The sequence below is a fragment of the Mugil cephalus genome, chromosome 13 (genome assembly GCF_022458985.1).
Source record: "Mugil cephalus isolate CIBA_MC_2020 chromosome 13, CIBA_Mcephalus_1.1, whole genome shotgun sequence".
In the NCBI taxonomy this organism is placed as follows: Eukaryota; Metazoa; Chordata; class Actinopteri; order Mugiliformes; family Mugilidae; genus Mugil; species Mugil cephalus.
Window position 1 is genome coordinate 6,671,117 of NC_061782.1, and position 17,797 is coordinate 6,688,913.

The following is a 17,797-nucleotide window of genomic DNA, read 5'->3' on the forward strand; positions in this document are numbered from 1 at the left end:
CCTGTGCCAACCCATGCAGAAGTTACCTTTAGTGAATTCACCTAAAGTTGGTTTGGATTAGTACAGGTGCATCTACCACTATTCACAGTTGATTTGAAGAACCTTAGATATGAGATTCTTCTGTGAGTTTGACATTGAATGAAACAAAGCAATCCTGCATGCCCTACATTTATTAGCACATTGTATTTGATTTGGATTTGATCTTCAAAGAAAACTCAAAGCTGAACTACTGCAGCGGTGGAAACCTAGCAGGCGGTGCGCCATCTTTGTTGTTCTTGGGTGTTGTTCCTCTGATAAGAAAAAGATTGCCAACTTTAGTAAAACATACAAAGGTTTCAGCCAAACAAACATCTCTTTATTTGACTTTTAAATTAAATTATTAACTTGGAAGTAGAAGTAGTAGTACATAATTACCATCACGGCAACAAAAAATGCAAAGGCATGTGGTATCATACAGTTTAGATCAGGGTTTTCAGACATATAGAATAGGTTCAGTGTGGCCTGTAGGATAAATTTACGTTATGAAGTTACAAAAATGACATAGAATCCATTGGCTGCACTTTTTCTACAATACTAAGTGCTTCTGCTGAGTACTTTGCACAAAAAAACCCAAAGGGACATGTTGACTGTATGTGGCCCCTGGACTAAAATGAGTTTTACACCCCAGGTTTAGACTATACTTGTTATTAATGCATGAAAAGGGACGCACTGTTCACACAACTTTAAGCCGAATCGTACTGTGAATAGATGTGCTTGTTGTGAGCGTGGGTCGTGTTTCATGCAGAAGCTCTGTCAAAGGTGAAGCTCAGTACTGGCAGACGGATGACGTGGCTGAAGGTTGCGGGCGAGGAGCCGACAGAGTTTCTTTAATCATCGTTTGCCGCATCGCCTTCCTTTCTGATTGGACGCCGTCGACCACGTGATCCAAACCAGCCAATCCGGTGCGTGTGCGGTGTGCGCCCAGGAAGCGGTACTTACGCCATATGCGTACGAGAGCATCCCTAAAAACTGCCTCTGTCATACAACCAGGAAGAAGGTGGGATAGCCCTGCGAAGCTAACATCCCCAATCTTTCTGCACACTTTCTCCGAAAACAATGGGATCCCCTCGGTGGAAGGTAGCGGCGGCGGTGTTTCTCGCAATAGCGGGCTCTTTATTACCTGTCGACGCAGACGAACACGACCACACGGTAAGACAGGCCGATTGAGAAAAAAGAGAGGAGCCTTGGAAATAATGGACGTTTGTGCTCTGTGCTAACTGCTAACTGAAGCCGCGACGGGCTAGCTCCCTGCTCGAAAACACATTTATTAGACATGACAGGACTCGCACGTCGCTTCCCCGGCTCATATACCGACACTCGGTGATTAATGAAGCATATATGCATTCAGATAACTTGCCAACTTGTCAGCACTTATCGGCCTTAAAGTGCTCCCGGCTAACGGTTGACTGCTAACTTGTTAGCACGTCTTCAACACTAGTCCTGTACTTCTTTCTTTGGCTCAAACTCAGTCGAGTTGGTTGCAAGCCAGCTGTGTTTTGGTTGTTACTGCAACACCAAAACGAACCGTGCTTTCAGCTTCAAGGCACATCTTTATAAATAAACAATGATTATTTGTGGACACGATTGTGCCGACAACGGTTCAATGCTAGGGCCTCGGTCCCCCCCCCGATGTCCACGTTACTGTAACTGGTTAATAATAAAAACAAGGTGTAATAAGTAGCATTGCATTGTCTTCCTCGCTTAATCCTGCTGTTTTATGCGGAGGGCTTTCTGGTAAATGGACACTGACACGATTGACGCTAACTTCCTTGAACGTAAGCAAACAGACAGTCATCTTTTTTTACAGCAATGGTGTCAAACTCATTTTAGGTCAAGGGGCCACATACAGACTAATAATCATTTCCTTTAGTTTTTCAGTGCAAAGAAGAACAAGTAAAATTAGGAGGATGTTTACATTTAATAAACATCCTTTCAAAAACATACATATCTTAAGAAAGATAAGTGATATTTGCTGTCTTGTCAGTGCACTTCTCATGTTTCCCTTTGAAAAAATTGCAGTCTTCTGTGTTATTTGTAAATTCATGCTGTGGGCCAGATTAGACATGCGGGTCGTGTATTTGATACCTGTGTTTTACAGGATGTTGTAATAACTGAGTGCATTTTTATTTCTTCCCATGCATTTGTGATGCAATAACACCCGACTTTAACAATCAGTAGGAGTGGAAATGGAAGGGTAAAGTTACCCTACGTGTGTTGTCATGTGTTGTGTGAATGTTAACATTTAATTTAAAAGTCATATGTGACTGACCCGAGTCGTCCTGATAAGAAACCGTGAAACCAGCAGGACTTGCAGAACTGGTGCTGAACATCACAATAAGAGTTGCCATGTTTCTCCTCCTCAACCAGTACACAGATAAGGAGGAAGTAGTTTTATGGATGAACACGGTGGGGCCTTACCACAACCGACAGGAGACGTACAAGTATTTCTCTTTGCCCTTCTGCGCGGGGTCCAAGAAGACCATCAGTCACTACCATGAAACGCTCGGCGAAGCCCTGCAGGGAGTGGAGCTGGAATTCAGCGGCCTGGACATAAAGTTCAAAGGTATTCTACCACTTACACTGACATTAGTGTGATAATTTGTCGCTTGTTTCTGAGTGTCTGCGCCTTTCGTCTTTCTGCACCTAATAAAAAAAATGTGGTATTTATGATCTCTCTGTAGACGAGGTCATGCAGACAACATACTGCGAAATCGACATGGACAAAGCCAAACGGGACGCCTTCGTCTACGCCATAAAGAATCACTACTGGTACCAAATGTACATAGACGACCTGCCGATCTGGGGTAAGTGTGTCTGGACACGTGTTTGAAACGTTGTCACGTTCGGTTTTACGTTTTCCATAGTTATTTATTTAAATCTCAGCTGATGTGGAGCTCGCAAAAGGTTTGCAGCGACAGTTGCATCTTCCACGTCGGTCTTTGGAGAAGTTAAACCAGTTCTTGGTCACAGGTCCGTTCGTTCTTGTCAGCTGAGCAGCGTGGTAACAAAGCACAATATCATGTATCAAAAGTGAATGGATGGAGCACAGCTAGTGTTCGGAATCGGTTGAATTGTGCGGTGTGTTTGTTGTATCGTTAGCTGATATCGTGCCATACAGTTATGCATATTCTGTCCGTTATGTTGCTAGGAGGTCACCCTTAACTGATCAGATAAAAAAAAAAAAAATGTAATGCGCACTCCTGATGTCGGCTCTGTTTAAGCTGTATTCATGTGTGACACCCGGCAGTTAATTGCATCCATGCAACTTGCTGTAATGGTGAATTGATGTGTGGAGTGTTTCATAAGCAGGATCTTGATAGCTCAACGTCATTACTATCTGAGGCCGTCCTCCTGACAGGGTGGTTATTCATACGTGGTGGCATACACAGTTTGCAGAGCAGGGCCACTCCTTCAGCTACTTAAACATAACTAGATGTGATGTTGTGGGAAGTGGGTGTGGTGCTGATGTGTACTCAGACAATGCCCTTGTGTTTCACGTTTCATTCTTGGATGTTTAATTTCATAAATAAATACAGACTTTGACCTAATGTCCGGTTCGCCGGTGTAATAACTGAACTGTTCTTGGGGCAGTTATTCACAGAAGGCTCGGACTTCACCTACTAATTTGTGATTCAGAATAATGTGCACTTTAATATCTTCCTGCACCTCTTACCAAGAAACTGTGAGGCATATCATGAAACTTTTATTAGATGTTCTTGACGAAGTTGATGCTAATGTGGAAATCAACAGCCATTTCCCTTATAGCACAAACATATTTTAACTATAAATCATGTTTGGCCACAAGGGGAATGACTCCAAATCTTCACATTAATGTGAAATTACTCAAGAATCTGTGCAGCACAGAAACTGGCTGATTTTCTGGTTTATCACGTGTGACTTTTAGGGCTGATTGAAAGTGTATGTTTTGCATCAAACTTATTGAGCAAGTTCTAAAACATATGAATACAGATTATGTTGTAATTCGTCGTGTATTACTCTGCGTGATTATTAATGTTATGTAACTGAGGACCACTTCTGTATCTTCTAATTCATCGCCTGGTAAATTTTTTTTTTCAAGGTATTGTTGGCGAGGCGGACGAAAATGGAGAAGAGCATTACCTGTGGACATATAAGAAACTGGAGATCGGCTTTAACGGCAATAGGATTGTGGATGTAAATCTGACCAGCGAAAGCAAATCCAGACTCGTCCCAAACACAAAAATCCCAATGTCCTATTCGGTAAGTGGCGATAATGATCCGCTGTGTCGTCTTTTTTTTTTTTTTTTTAATCCCACGGGGCCTTTTTAAGTCGCCTAAACGCGAACCTCTGCTGTCGTAGGTGAAATGGAAGAAGTCGGACGTAAAGTTTGAAGACAGATTCGACAAGTACCTGGATCCATCCTTCTTTCAGCACAGGGTGAGTTTTTATTTAGTTTTGATACACTGTGTTTGTTCTCCTGGCAGAGAAGAGCGCCGCTGTCCTGTTTAAACAATGCGCTAGTGTGTGTGACTCTTCGGGAGGTGCGAGTTGAGCCTTGCCGGGCCGTAGGTATGCCGTAATTGACCAGCCTGGTAACTTTTTGTTGGCGCATTAACTCCTCCAGCTGGGCTCTTTCTGAAAAAAAAAAAAAAAGGGTGTTTCTTTGATTTAAGGATGAAAATTAGATTTAATTAGTTAAAATTATTTCCCTGTTCTGACTTGCACGTTGAAGCTGAGGGGATCTTTACAAAAACCAGTTTTAACTGAAAACTTTTCCACGCAGCTTCATTATTTATATAGTTTTACTCACGTGTTCTTATTTAATATCTTGTTTATCTGATACAGATTCACTGGTTTTCCATCTTCAACTCCTTCATGATGGTCATTTTCCTGGTGGGTCTGGTGTCAATGATCCTGATGAGGACGCTAAGAAAGGATTACGCCAGATACAGCAAAGAGGAGGAAATGGATGACATGGTGAGGCTTTTTATTTACTTAGCGGGCTGTTCGGCCGAAGAGCCGGGCCTGTAGCGAATCGTGTGTTTATCATCCGTGCGCCAACAGGACAGAGACCTGGGAGACGAGTACGGGTGGAAGCAGGTGCACGGGGACGTGTTCAGGCCGTCCAGCCACCCGCTCATCTTCTCCTCGCTCATCGGCTCCGGCTGCCAGATCTTCTCCGTGTCCCTCATCGTCATCATCGTCGCTATGGTTGAGGATCTGTACACAGAGTGAGTGGCTGGCTTCAGATTCTGTTAGCGGGTCCAGTTCTAATAAACCTTTTTATTTCCTTTCATAATCTGTCAGGACTGAGTTCTGAAACATTAGAAAGTACAAATGTCTGCAAGTAATTCTTCTAATTTTTATATGCGAGTACATGAGAATAAGTGAAATATATATGTTTTTTTTTTTTTTGTTCTCTGCAGGAGAGGATCCATGTTGAGCACGGCCATTTTTGTGTACGCTGCAACCTCGCCCGTCAATGGCTACTTTGGGGGAAGTTTGTATGCAAAACAAGGAGGTAATAAATGCATCCTATTCTGGGACGTTTTGTCGCGCCTTTCAATTTCTCACGTCATGTTGCTTGATTTTCTGTCTTCTCTTTTTTTCTCTAATACCACAGGCAGGAGATGGATTAAACAAATGTTCATCGGGGCCTTTTTGATCCCGGCCATGGTGTGCGGCACGGCCTTCTTCATCAACTTCATCGCCATCTACTACCACGCTTCGAGAGCCATCCCGTTCGGCACCATGGTGGGTTTGTTACGCAGCGCGTCGAAAGCTTACGGTTAGATATGTGTGACTGTTGAGTCACGCGTATCGCGTAGTGTCATCCGTCGTGAAAGGCGTTACGCAACCCAAGTGATAAATGCTGTGGAAACTGCGAAGTGGTCTTTGACTTTGTCTGAAGATTATTTACTGATTGAGCAACGATAACCACTTCCCTAATTCGGTGCTGTTTTAAATTCTGTTCGGATTACTCCAGAATTTTTTAGAACCACAGTAATTTTTTTTTAAAAAAAAAAAACATGGATTCTTTACAAATAAACTCTTCTGTGAGATAATTACAAACAGCTGTTTGTCGGCTGAACTCAACACCCAAGAGCTGATCAATCATAAGTGTCATATAAGCATCTTGAAATCAAACATGTAAAAAAAAAAACAAGCTGCAAAAACTGAAGTTAGAAAAATAATCTAGTTTGTGCCTTTTTTTTTTATCTTAAATAAATTCGGTTCATCTCAGGTTCATTAAATGTCATTGAGCTTAAACAGACGTTACTGCAGCGCAGTCGCATTGAGAAGGGACTCGTCTGACCTGAAGAGTAATGATCGTCTCTGCAGGTTGCCGTCTGCTGCATCTGCTTCTTTGTCATCCTGCCACTTAACCTGGTGGGAACGATCCTGGGGAGGAATCTGTCCGGCCAGCCCAACTTCCCCTGCAGAGTGAACGCCGTGCCGCGGCCGATCCCCGAGAAGAAATGGTGAGTATGTGCGGTGCCACACAGACTCTTTGTTTGTTTGTTATTTTTTAAGTCACGAATTTACCTGAGTGGAGGAAACATAACAAAACAATCAGTTTAAATTCCGCTGTGATTATCGTAAGACATAAGACAGCATTTATTTTTCCAACGTTTGGGAAATTACCTTGTTACAGTAGCGCACAACAAGGTACGAAAATATATACAAGAAACAATAAACAGTATTCAAATTGGAAAAGAATGTACAGAATATACAAGACTATACGACGCTGACAGGAAAAATGAGAAATTGGAATATAAATTACTGGAATGAGTGAACGTGGACATTGATGTGCAGTGCAAAAAAGCAGATTATTGTGCAAAATAGTCTGTAAAAAGCACAAATCGGTGTGAGTTATTGTTAACTCAGGCTGGTGTTGCACAACCGAGTCGTCTTCTCAGATTCCAATGATTAGAAACTAGAGTTTTGCTTTAACTGTGCCGTGAGCAAGTTGTATTTAATGCATGGAAGAAGAAGAAGAAGAAGCAGCGTTGCAGGGCCTGTGTTCAAGAGTTGAGACATGGGGTCTGAGTTATGAGACGGTTTAGCTGTCTGTACAAACTGAAATGAAAAATGGCAAAGCAATAAAGCGAGCGCATTGACATGTACAACCTTCTGCCATCCGCTGTGGCCCGACGCCGCACAGGGGCCACTGTTAGACTTTTCTTGAAATTACAGTCTGCCTATTTTTCTTCCTCCTTCTCATAACAGTAAGTCATGTATTCTTACCCTTGGAGGGGCTGTGACTGATGGCGCAGAGTCTTATTTAAATGATGAATCTCGTGCCCTCTCAGGTTCATGGAGCCGGCTGTCATCGTGTGTCTCGGAGGAATCCTGCCGTTCGGCTCCATTTTCATAGAGATGTAAGTCGGCGCTGCTGAGATACAGGCGGGTTAGTGTGTGTGTGCGTGTCGCAGGGTGATAAATGTTCGGCGTATTGATGTGTTCGCTGCTCTTGTTTGTCAGGTACTTCATCTTCACGTCTTTCTGGGCCTACAAAATCTACTACGTGTACGGCTTCATGATGCTGGTCCTGGTCATCCTGTGCATCGTGACCGTGTGCGTCACCATCGTGTGCACGTACTTCCTGCTCAACGCCGAGGACTACAGATGGTGAGCGCACTTCCACTCATCCCCGTTAACTTTGTTCGGAGGCGATTCTTAGAATAATTTTTAATTTCTTTTTTCTCGTCTTTTGTTTTCCAGGCAATGGACAAGCTTCCTCTCTGCTGCATCCACTGCTGTTTATGTTTACATGTACTCCTTTTACTACTATTTCTTCAAAACTAAGTGAGTATTTATTAATAAAAATTCAGAAATTATGTTAAAGCTCATGCTCTCGGACTTGTTTGTGATGTTTTATTCCCGTTTGTTTTATTTCAGGATGTACGGGCTGTTCCAGACATCCTTCTACTTCGGCTACATGGCTGTTTTCAGCACCGCCCTGGGAATCATGTGTGGTAAGTCCTCCATTAAATACTGTAAAGACTATGCTTAACTAACGATGGACTCTAATTGTTTAGTTTTTAGTAGCCAAATATAGATTTTTTGATATTTTTTTTGTAATCCTCTCCACAACCTCTCTTACTGTTTTCTGTATTTTGCTTCTCTCTTGTCTGCATCGTTCATTTTGGCTCCTGTCTGCGAGACTTTTTAAAGTTCCCCATTTGGTTCAATTTATGAGTTGGTGCCACAAAAATAAAGTAATGCGTATTAAGAACAACTCAAAAACATGTGGGTTGCAGTTTTTTGCGCTCACAGTTGGAGCGACATGGTACCGGGACAGAAATAGACGAGGGAATGTTTTGACAGGGAGTCAGATGCTAAGAAAAGCTTGAACCAAAGTGGTCTATGGTTTAATTTGGGTGGGAAGTTACAGTCGCTGTCAGAAGAAGACGGGGTGAGGAGTCCGGTGAGTCGTTGCAACAAACTAGCAGTGGTTCATCGAGTTTGCCGATACCGAGACTGTGACATGTCAGTCCTGAAATACAACAAAAGTCCTACTGCAACGCATCTAAAAAAAAAAAGCGTGTGCTAATTCTAGCAGAGGAACGGTTCAAATCCTCTGGACAGGAGTCAGTTAACAACTTCACCAAACATCCCGCACATTAATAATTAGTCAAAACAATTGGACCTTGAGCTGCAGTACACAGAGACAAACAGACAAACACCCAGCTACACTGTCCCATCTAAACACACTGTGGAGTGCTATAAAATGCTAATGACGGTGCTGAATTGCCGCCTGTTTTTATACAGGCTGTACACATCTGCAGCTGTTCTCAGCATATGTGCTCAGGTCAAGAACGTAGATTTGAAGCGTTACTTTCTGCTGTGTTTCTATGATGAGATGTCACCAGACTAGTTTACTCAAATACAAGCGGTGTGAACCCTAGTTTACCAACAAGACAGGTGTAGCCTACATTTCCAGTCGTTCCACATGTTTTTCATAGTGTCACCAAGTGTCAGCAGACGGCGGCAATGACACTTGACCTGCACTACCAGTCAAAAGTTCAGTAGTGTGCATCTGCTTTCACCCCTGTGGAGCCACGCAGGGCTGTATATGAAAAAATTATGTAACTTACAAATTAAACTGTATGTGCTGCGCAGAAATAATTTGTATACCCACTTCCTGTGTGAAGCAGGTGGAGCAGTTACTGAGCTTTAAGTGCAGTTAAGGGGTATTTCCCCATCATCCAGCTCGCAAGCCAAACTCATTTCTCAGCTGAAGGAGTAATAAGCCGAAGCTGACACCCGTGTAGCTCAGAGCGCCTCTGTGGAGCGTTCGCTAATTTGAACCAGGTACTACACGGTGCCTCGTGGACCGGCTCGCAGTCTTGACTGCTGATTTTGAAGAATGTGTTTCGCCCCCCGAGCTCAAACCTTTTTTTTCATTTTTATTGGTGCATCATCACCAGCAGCAGTGATTGATTTATTTAACCACACGGTGAGGGGAATACACGAAACTCACGTAAACATTTGCTTTCGCAGGCGCCGTTGGCTACATGGGAACAAGTGCCTTCGTGAGGAAGATCTACACAAATGTGAAAATTGACTAAGGAGCGACAGCGGCAACACAGGGATGCTAAAGGATTTGCCTACGTGTACCCTGAACGGCGGCAGGCACAAGTCATTCTTTATTACTTTCCTTTCCTGCAAAGAGATTGTGAGAATCTCACTTTGTACAATGTAGTTTTTTTTTTTTTTGTTTTTTTTTCTCCATTTTCTGAATGAATTTCAGCGCCGCAAACTCCTCGGGAGTGAATGAGAGGAAAATCTGCGGGAGAGATATCAAAAAAAGAAAAAAAAAAACACACACCGGGTTCTGTTTTTATCAGTTGCTTTGAAACAAACGTTGGGGCGAATGTTTAAAAAGGCTGACATGGCTTCTCTTTTCCTACCCAATCCCATCTGAAAAACAAAAAAACACAAAAAAAAGAAGAAAAAACAGGAGAACATAAATGTTTATTGATGGAAATAGTGCAGCTCTCTTCAGTGAAGAGGCCTAAGTGTATTGAAAAAGCCTGTGTTCTGTTGTGTCAGAATATCGGAGAGTTGGGTTCGTGTCCGTGTTCTGACTTTGATTTCTATTTTGTATTCCTGAAGTCGCTAAATATATCGTTGCTACACAGTACAGTAGTTTGTTCACATCCACAGAAAGAAAAGAAAGTCAAAAAAAAAAAAAAGGCGAGATAAAAAAAAATACTCGATAATCATTCCCCTCCCTCCTCCTCCCTCCTCATTTTTCTTAATTCCCCGTTACCGTAGCAATCCATCCAGTCGACAAGAGATTTTAGTCCTGCTGTAGTTTACTGTACAGACGAGAACAGAGGGACGGATCCGACAGCTGAGGTACAGCGAGAGCCGGTTTTTAAAAATGGATGTTTGACGTGATCCCATCTCCCCACCGTTTAGTCTCATGTTTTCTTAATGTTTGGGTTTGAATGAAGTCTACTTGTAAAGATAATATATGGATGAGGGGTGGGGGAAAGTGTGTGTATATAACCTTAATAATGTACCTTTAGATGTAGATCCCAAATGTATTTTCGTTGTACAGATTTACTACAGGGTGTTTTTTTTTTTTTTTTTTTTTTTAAATCATTCAGTTTAAAAAAAAAAAAGAAAAATAAATAAAAGAAATGATTTTTTTCCTTCGTTTGGTGCTTGGGGTGGGGCTGGTGGCGCTGTTACATCTTGCCTGAAAATTGCATGAGGTTTTCACCAAAACATTAGACCATCAGATTCTTTTATAAGTCAGCGCTGTCAGGTTATTTTTCCTTTTTCTCTCTACGAGAAACTCATCAAGTCATCAAAATGTAAAAAAGGAAAAAAAAAAAGGTAAATTTTTGTTGACTTCTAGCGTATAGTCACATTTTGATTTCATCCATTATTTAAAGCTTTAAACGGCTCTACATCTTCTGGTAAGCCATTTCCCCCCCCCCCTCCTCACATTTTTATTTTTTTTATTTTTAATTTTTTTTTGCCCCCCCCCCTCCATTGCCTAACCTGAAGCATCAACTCTGAATGTCAGAAGGAATGAGGCCGTTGCTTTGTTTCTGCAAACATACTGTACTAAGTGAAGTTTCTGTACACTTAAAAAGCTAGATGTTTTCATAACCACACAGACACACACAGACACACACACACACACACACACAGCTGCGGAGTGTTTCAAACGCTTTCCCCCCCTCCCATTTTGTGTAAATACAGTATGTACCCTCCTTGTATGAGAAGTGGCAATGCCTTTTTGTTTTTTTTTTTTCTAATTTCCAGTTCTCCCCCCCCCCACTGAAGTTGATTTTGGCACCTCATGTTGTGTACCAATGTCTGATTAGACATTTTGAACCTGCATATTAACTTGCTGTAAAAAGAGGAAATAAACATGTTTATGTACAGGGGCTCTTAAGTGTTCTTTTGACTTGGACGGCGAACGTCGGGTTTGTTAAATCGGAGCAATTACACAATCACGCAGAGTAATCAAAAGGCGAAGAGCTGTGGCTTGTGAAGACCTTGTTTAATAGTGTACTCGGCTGCTTGTGAAGAACATGTACATTGTAACGAACTGTGAGCTAGAAGTAGTAGACATGTTTTAGATGTGAAACGTGTTAACGGTTTCAGCCTCGACGCCCTCAGTTGACTTTCTGGAAGTACTCCTTGGATCCCTCTGGGGTCGGTTTGATCTGAAAAGCAAAAACACACGAGATGAACTTACAAAATTTAATGCACATTTTGGAAAAAAGCAAACGACTCCGGGATGAATAATTAATTAACGGCAGGTCTGACGCAGCAGCTCGGAGAGAAACGGTTCGTTTTTAGTGCTGAGTCGACTGAAAAGCGTAATGGTGCATTATTCACGGTGTGATAATCAACAGGTGAGTAAGTTTTAGTGGGAGCTACAAAGTTTAACTCTATTGCAGCAGATTGGTTGTGTCAAGACTTGTATCGTTGTGATCACATGAACGATGATGTTTGAAGCTTCATACGTCACAATGAAACAGCGGAAGTGGGCGACCGCTTATAAACTCTGGCACCCTTTCATTCATTAAAATGCTCAGTGTTTCCCTTCCTGCTTAACAGTGTTTTACGAGAGAAGTAACAGTGAATTATACCACTCAGCAGATCTTGTCCTCGAATAAAAACTTGTACAAAAACTAAATTAAACTCAGCCTGGTGCTATTTATAAATGTACAGAATTATCATCATGTTGCATACAACATTAACATGTGCAACAGTAGTGCAACATGCACCTGCTCTAAACATAAACACACCTAACATATACACACAGATTTCACCTGGGAATCAAATAAGCTAAAAATATCTAAAAATGTCTAATCAACCAAAGACCCTCTTGCAGTACCTCCACGTGGCCCCTAGGGGTCATGGACCCCCCTATTGAAGACCTATGCTCTACAGTGTTTAATTTGAATCTTTTCACACTGTGCTACATTAAAACCATGTTCTCTTAATGACAATCAGGGAAAAAGACTTATCATCCAAATCCAGGGATATTAAAAGTGGTTTCCAGTGAAACTTCCAGTCACATCTCAAAAACACTGATGTTGAAATACTTCTGATCGCACTGCACAGAAAAAATATTTGATATACGAGTCAAGTTTCAAGTCAACTGACATGTCAAAATGTTGACACAGACTCTTAAGAGAGAGTTGATTGATGTGGCTGCTATAATTACAGGTGGCCACTAGATGTCACTGGTCTGTCTATGAGGCTTAGAATAAGCCCCAGAAGCTTCATCACAAGGCTTCATCCGCCCATCTCTAGTCTAAACTGGCTTTTTAAACGAGTGCTTGAGCGACGTAGCGGACCACGACACGGCGCTGGAGCATCCAGGTAAAGTCTACTCACTGTGGGGGAGTGCGGGGTCCAGCTGGCTGGACAAACCTCTCCGTGGGTCTCCACATACTGGAAGGCCTTCACCAAACGAAGGGTCTCCTCCACGCTGCGGCCCACGGGCAGGTCGTTCACGCTCATGTGCTTCACCACGCCGTTCGGATCGATAATGAACAGGCCCCTGATTTAAAACAAAAAGACATTAATTGGCATTTTTCTTAATTGTTCTGCAAAACATTATGATGCAGGCAAACAGGAATATTAAAGCATCACTAAATCAGTTCTCTCTCTCAATTTTAACTCACCATTCACACAAAGTCTTACAAATTCACACTGGTTTGAGAAATAAGCATCTTCTATGAAGACACACGTATAAATATAAGCTACGAGGAGGATTCAAGGATTTTTTGCTTGTCATTCGCAACCATACAGAAGCATGAGATGGAAGGAAATTATGCACTCGGCTCCTGGATTATTTTCCATATTAACTATAGATACTATATAAAACAGTATAGATGTAATTAAAAACTATATAAACAAGAAGAAAGATAAATAAAATGGAAATATAAATAGAAACAAAGCAGCATGAATTTGTGCAAGTTTGTGCAAGGAAATTTGTGCAAAACAGCATAAAATGAGCCTTTTTTTTTTTTTTTTAAAAAGGAACTATTAATGTAGTTTAACACTCTCTGTAAAAATGTGTACAGATTTGTTAGATGCTATTTGCTCCCTCACAGTATTTAACCAGCTAATTCTAATAATGTTGCATCACTGTGACAATAAATACACACCTGCAGATTGTGACGGGCGACACATTTTAATGCTTAAAACTGTATAATGAATAATAATAATAATAATGATGATATTTCCATGTTCCTGCAGAGTTGAACCCACCTCAGTGCGATGCCTGGATTCTCCAGCAGCACACCGTAGTCTCTAGAGATCTGCTTGGTGAGGTCTGACAGAAGGGGGATGTGGATTTTGCCCAGGCCTCCAGCCTGATGACACAAAATATAACGGTGATAAATTACACCCACAACTCCTGAGCACGTCCTGCTGCTGGGAAACTATCTGAGGTCAGTCATTTACCGAAGGCTCATTTAAGTCCTCCTTCAAAGACTGAATGAAAGCAGCTGAACCTTTGGCCCGTGTGACTTGTTACTGAATAATTATCACATGTGTGGGGAGATGTACCTTTCGTGAAGTATTGGTCCACGCCAGGTGGGTGAAGTGAGAGTCCACAGACACTCCCACCACCGCACAGTTGACGTCACGGAACTCGTTGGCCTTGTCGCTGAACGAGATGATCTCTGTCGGGCACACGAACGTACTGCAAAAGAAAGAAAATCACAGGATAAGAAAAGCAGAGGGGTTGATGAGAACAGATTTAATCATTTTGATTCAACACTAACATACGTAATCAATTAGACTTTGTTGTTGCGATTTGTGAAGTGTCTTGGGTTTAAGTTGTTGTTGTTGTAGATTCCTACTGGCCCGTAACGGTCGCATCACAACAAGTATTACTTAGAGAAAAAACACATTTCTGAGGTAGGATGCAACTTTAAAACACAAACTATGTAATGAATGCACATTTAAAAAACATATTTATTTTGATATAAAAACTACTAATTTTATTTTCTCTTTAACAAATACTGCCATACCTCAGAAAGTCAGTTTTCTTTTACTTTTAGAGGTTTGTTACTTTGGAATTCATATTTTCATTTGAATTTGAAGTCCAGACTTTAATCCTTTTAATAGACCAAGACTCACAATAACCTCTCATATTCAATTTACCCACACTTTCACTATTCATTTTTGAGTCATATTACCTTTGTTGTTGATGTTGTTGTTTGTTATTGATTGAGTATTTTATTTTTTTGCTTGAATAAGCCCAGTTAGTGTGTTGTTTTTTTCATCTACGTTATTTTTTCTGTATTATCTTGCAAATAAATAAATCACAACTAAATTACAAAGAGAATCCCTTCTGTTATGTAGAGACACATGACACGGATCAAGTGAGCTCAGACCTTGATTACACCCTCTGCTGTTTATAAAGGGCATCGCGATTCATTTTTTTTTTTATCTCGGTTAAAAATGTAACACAAACGTGTGATGAGTCCAATCATCTGTCTCGCGAGGCATCTTTACATCCCTAGCAATGGCCCACTAACTCCTCACCTGTCTTCTCTGAGGCGTCCATGTTGTTTTTTTTTATTTTATGTTTTTTTGGCTATTCAGACTCTCTGAAATCAATCTGGATATTCTCCACAGCAGATTTAAACTGTTAGTCTGAACAAAGCTTTTAATGTTCACGTTATCCACTTCATGCCATTTGACAAACCACTGCTCTGAAAAAAACAAAACAAAACAAAAAAAAAACTCACAAGTCCAGTGGGTAGAAGAAGAGGACCAGGTATTTTCCCTTGAAGTCCGAGAGGCTCAGATCCTTGAACTCCCCATTGACGACAGCTGTGCCCTTAAAAGCGGGAGCAGGCTGAGTGACAGCGGCCGCCCATCTGGAAGAGCCTGATTATAGAGGAGTCACAAAAAAAAAAAAAAAGATTATTTAAGTATCAGGATCTGGATATTTCTTCTTGTTCTGTATGAAGATGTGCGTTATGTTGTGTCTTGTTATTCCATGCAGGGTAAGAGGCTATGTAAAAGGAAGGACATCACAAAAGATAGAAACACAGTGTGTGTGTGTAGCTTTGTGTAATTATCAGAAATTGTCCCAAAAAATAGTTCAATTACACACAAATTGATGTTCGCTGCAGGAACCTAGTGGAATTACAACTATACGACACTATCAAGAGGCAAAATCTGATCATAAACTGACTGTGTGCTTCGTCCTATGATACCAGACTGTATGTTGTGTGATTGTGGTTGTGTACATACTGGTGGAGAAACAGGAAGTCTGAAGTGCAGGAGTGGAGAGGACTCGTGCAGCCCCAGAGACTCCATGTTGACAGGAGGCTGTGGCTTTCAGCCCTCCTGCTGCAACGCGTGCCTTAAAGAACAACAAAAATAAATATATATTCAACAAAACAATCCACAAATACACAAAAGTTTCAGAGTGTTTATTCCATGCTCAAAACAGATGAATAATTTATCTTCCATGAAGGATGTAGCCTAGTTTTCTCTCACTGCTGCCACTTGTGAAGTCGTGATGATGCTTTAATGAAACAGCTGCATTAACCTCCTCTTCATGAAGATTATAGTGTAGTATTAGTTTCAACTAACTAAGAAAGCTTTTCATTTTTTAGGTTGTGGTTTGTAAAACTATTGAATTATATGGTGTTGAATTGTCACAGCTTTTACTGTTTTGGGTCAGGATTAATAATAGAAACAGTTTAACAGCCCCACAGGCTACATCCTAACAATCATTATACTATAAATATGTAAACAAGAACAGTACAACACTGCATGATAAAAAAAAAAACTCCATCAACATGTAACCTCAGGTAAAAAAGAAGACATATCTGTCTAGTTAAACCTTAGCTGAGAAATCAAAAGATTACTTCCACAAATAGTCTCATCTGGAAGGGAACTGATGCAGCGCTGTTATCTGGAACTTTTGTTTTTCTATTTATGTATGTTTTTTTTTTTAAAGTCAACCGTCTGCAGCCACACCCCAGACTGCAGCAAAAATATCACAGCGGTTTTTCTTTATCAGCCGCCCAGAGCAACACACCTGCTGTGCTGCAACCAGGGAGTGAAGACAAGAACACAACAAATACGCTAAGGCCTTGGAGCCGTGCACACTTAATAATGTGCTTTCTGCTGAATATGAAAATGAAAACGATAAATCCTTGTCTATGTAGATGATTGAATTTTTTCTTGTTTAAAACTTCCCATAAGTTTATTTCTTAAAAACAAAAAAAGAAGATATTTTGAATAAACCTTGTAATAGTAAACATGTTGCTTCCTTGCTAATGGGTTTGCATATTATTTCCTACCAATATTAGCCAACAACCTACAGGCATCCCCTCCTCTTACACTCAAATACTGTAGATATTAAACCTTTATACTGCTGTGGTGTTCACTTCCAGCTTCCTTAGTGCTAAAAAGATAAATAATGATGTTACAGCAGAACAGGAACATGCACAGGCTCCTAGTTAATAAGATTAACGCTGGCTGCATCCATCTTGATCATGTGTTAGTTTCGGATTTAGACAACAAAATTTTATTCTAATTCAAAAATAAAGTAATGTAGAAATTAATCGCTGTTGTTAAACTTGTTGAGAGCCTTTCCATTCTCGTTCAGCTTAGTGTCACATTTCAATAGAAGAGAATAGACCTGATAACTAGAACTTGACCTTAAAAGCATGCATGCTTGTGAAAAATGTTACTTATTTATTTATTTATTTTAAAAAATGTAAACAATGCTACTTTTTTTGCGTTATTTTAGTTGAAAGTCAGATTTAACATAAATAAATCTAGTGAAATATTGTTTTAGTAGTTCTTAAAGTAGGTTAAACTAGTTTGAAGCAGAGCCTGGAAGCTCAGTCCTCAGGTTCAAATGTGCGACACAGACAACGTGACAGCGGCTCAACGCAGAGAGAAATAATTCATCGGTACTTTCCGTCCGCGCCGGTCAATTACCGACTAATGAGCTCTGAATTATGGAGAAACACTGAGGACGAAGAACCGGGAGCGGTGTCGCGTGGAGCTGTACTCACAGAGGTCCTGAGCAGTCTTCCTATGGTGGCTGCCATCTTGGATTATGTCACGGAAGGAGGGCGGTTAACGGAGCTTATTGCGTCATTTACGCACAACGTAAATCTTCTTTAATTTATTCTCAAAGAATCAATGGGAAAAAAATAAAATAAAATGAAATATATTCACGCACATGGAACCGAATATTGCGAGCCGAAAGAAAAAGGTGGAAGACTGTGACGGGAACACGTTAAATCC

General features: G+C 40.9%; 2 protein-coding genes across 2 annotated transcripts; one reads left to right on the forward strand and one right to left on the reverse strand.

Moving 5' to 3' along the window:
- The first annotated feature begins 998 nt into the window (after positions 1-998).
- Positions 999-10,206, forward strand: tm9sf3 (transmembrane 9 superfamily member 3). Its single transcript, XM_047603119.1, has 15 exons — positions 999-1,188; positions 2,407-2,602; positions 2,721-2,843; positions 4,118-4,278; positions 4,379-4,456; positions 4,865-4,996; positions 5,084-5,250; positions 5,446-5,540; positions 5,643-5,773; positions 6,362-6,501; positions 7,333-7,401; positions 7,505-7,651; positions 7,745-7,828; positions 7,922-7,998; positions 9,527-10,206. Exons 1-15 carry the CDS (start codon positions 1,096-1,098, stop codon positions 9,592-9,594), a joined length of 1,761 nt encoding a protein of 586 aa, XP_047459075.1. The 5' UTR covers positions 999-1,095; the 3' UTR covers positions 9,595-10,206.
- Positions 10,207-11,534: 1,328 nt separating this feature from the next.
- On the reverse strand, positions 11,535-17,698 carry prdx3 (peroxiredoxin 3). The gene is made up of 7 exons (XM_047603120.1): positions 17,563-17,698; positions 15,779-15,890; positions 15,268-15,409; positions 14,078-14,213; positions 13,778-13,881; positions 12,899-13,064; positions 11,535-11,715 (listed from the first exon to the last, which is right to left on the reverse strand). Exons 1-7 carry the CDS (start codon positions 17,596-17,598, stop codon positions 11,665-11,667), a joined length of 747 nt encoding a protein of 248 aa, XP_047459076.1. The 5' UTR covers positions 17,599-17,698; the 3' UTR covers positions 11,535-11,664.
- Positions 17,699-17,797: the final 99 nt, after the last annotated feature.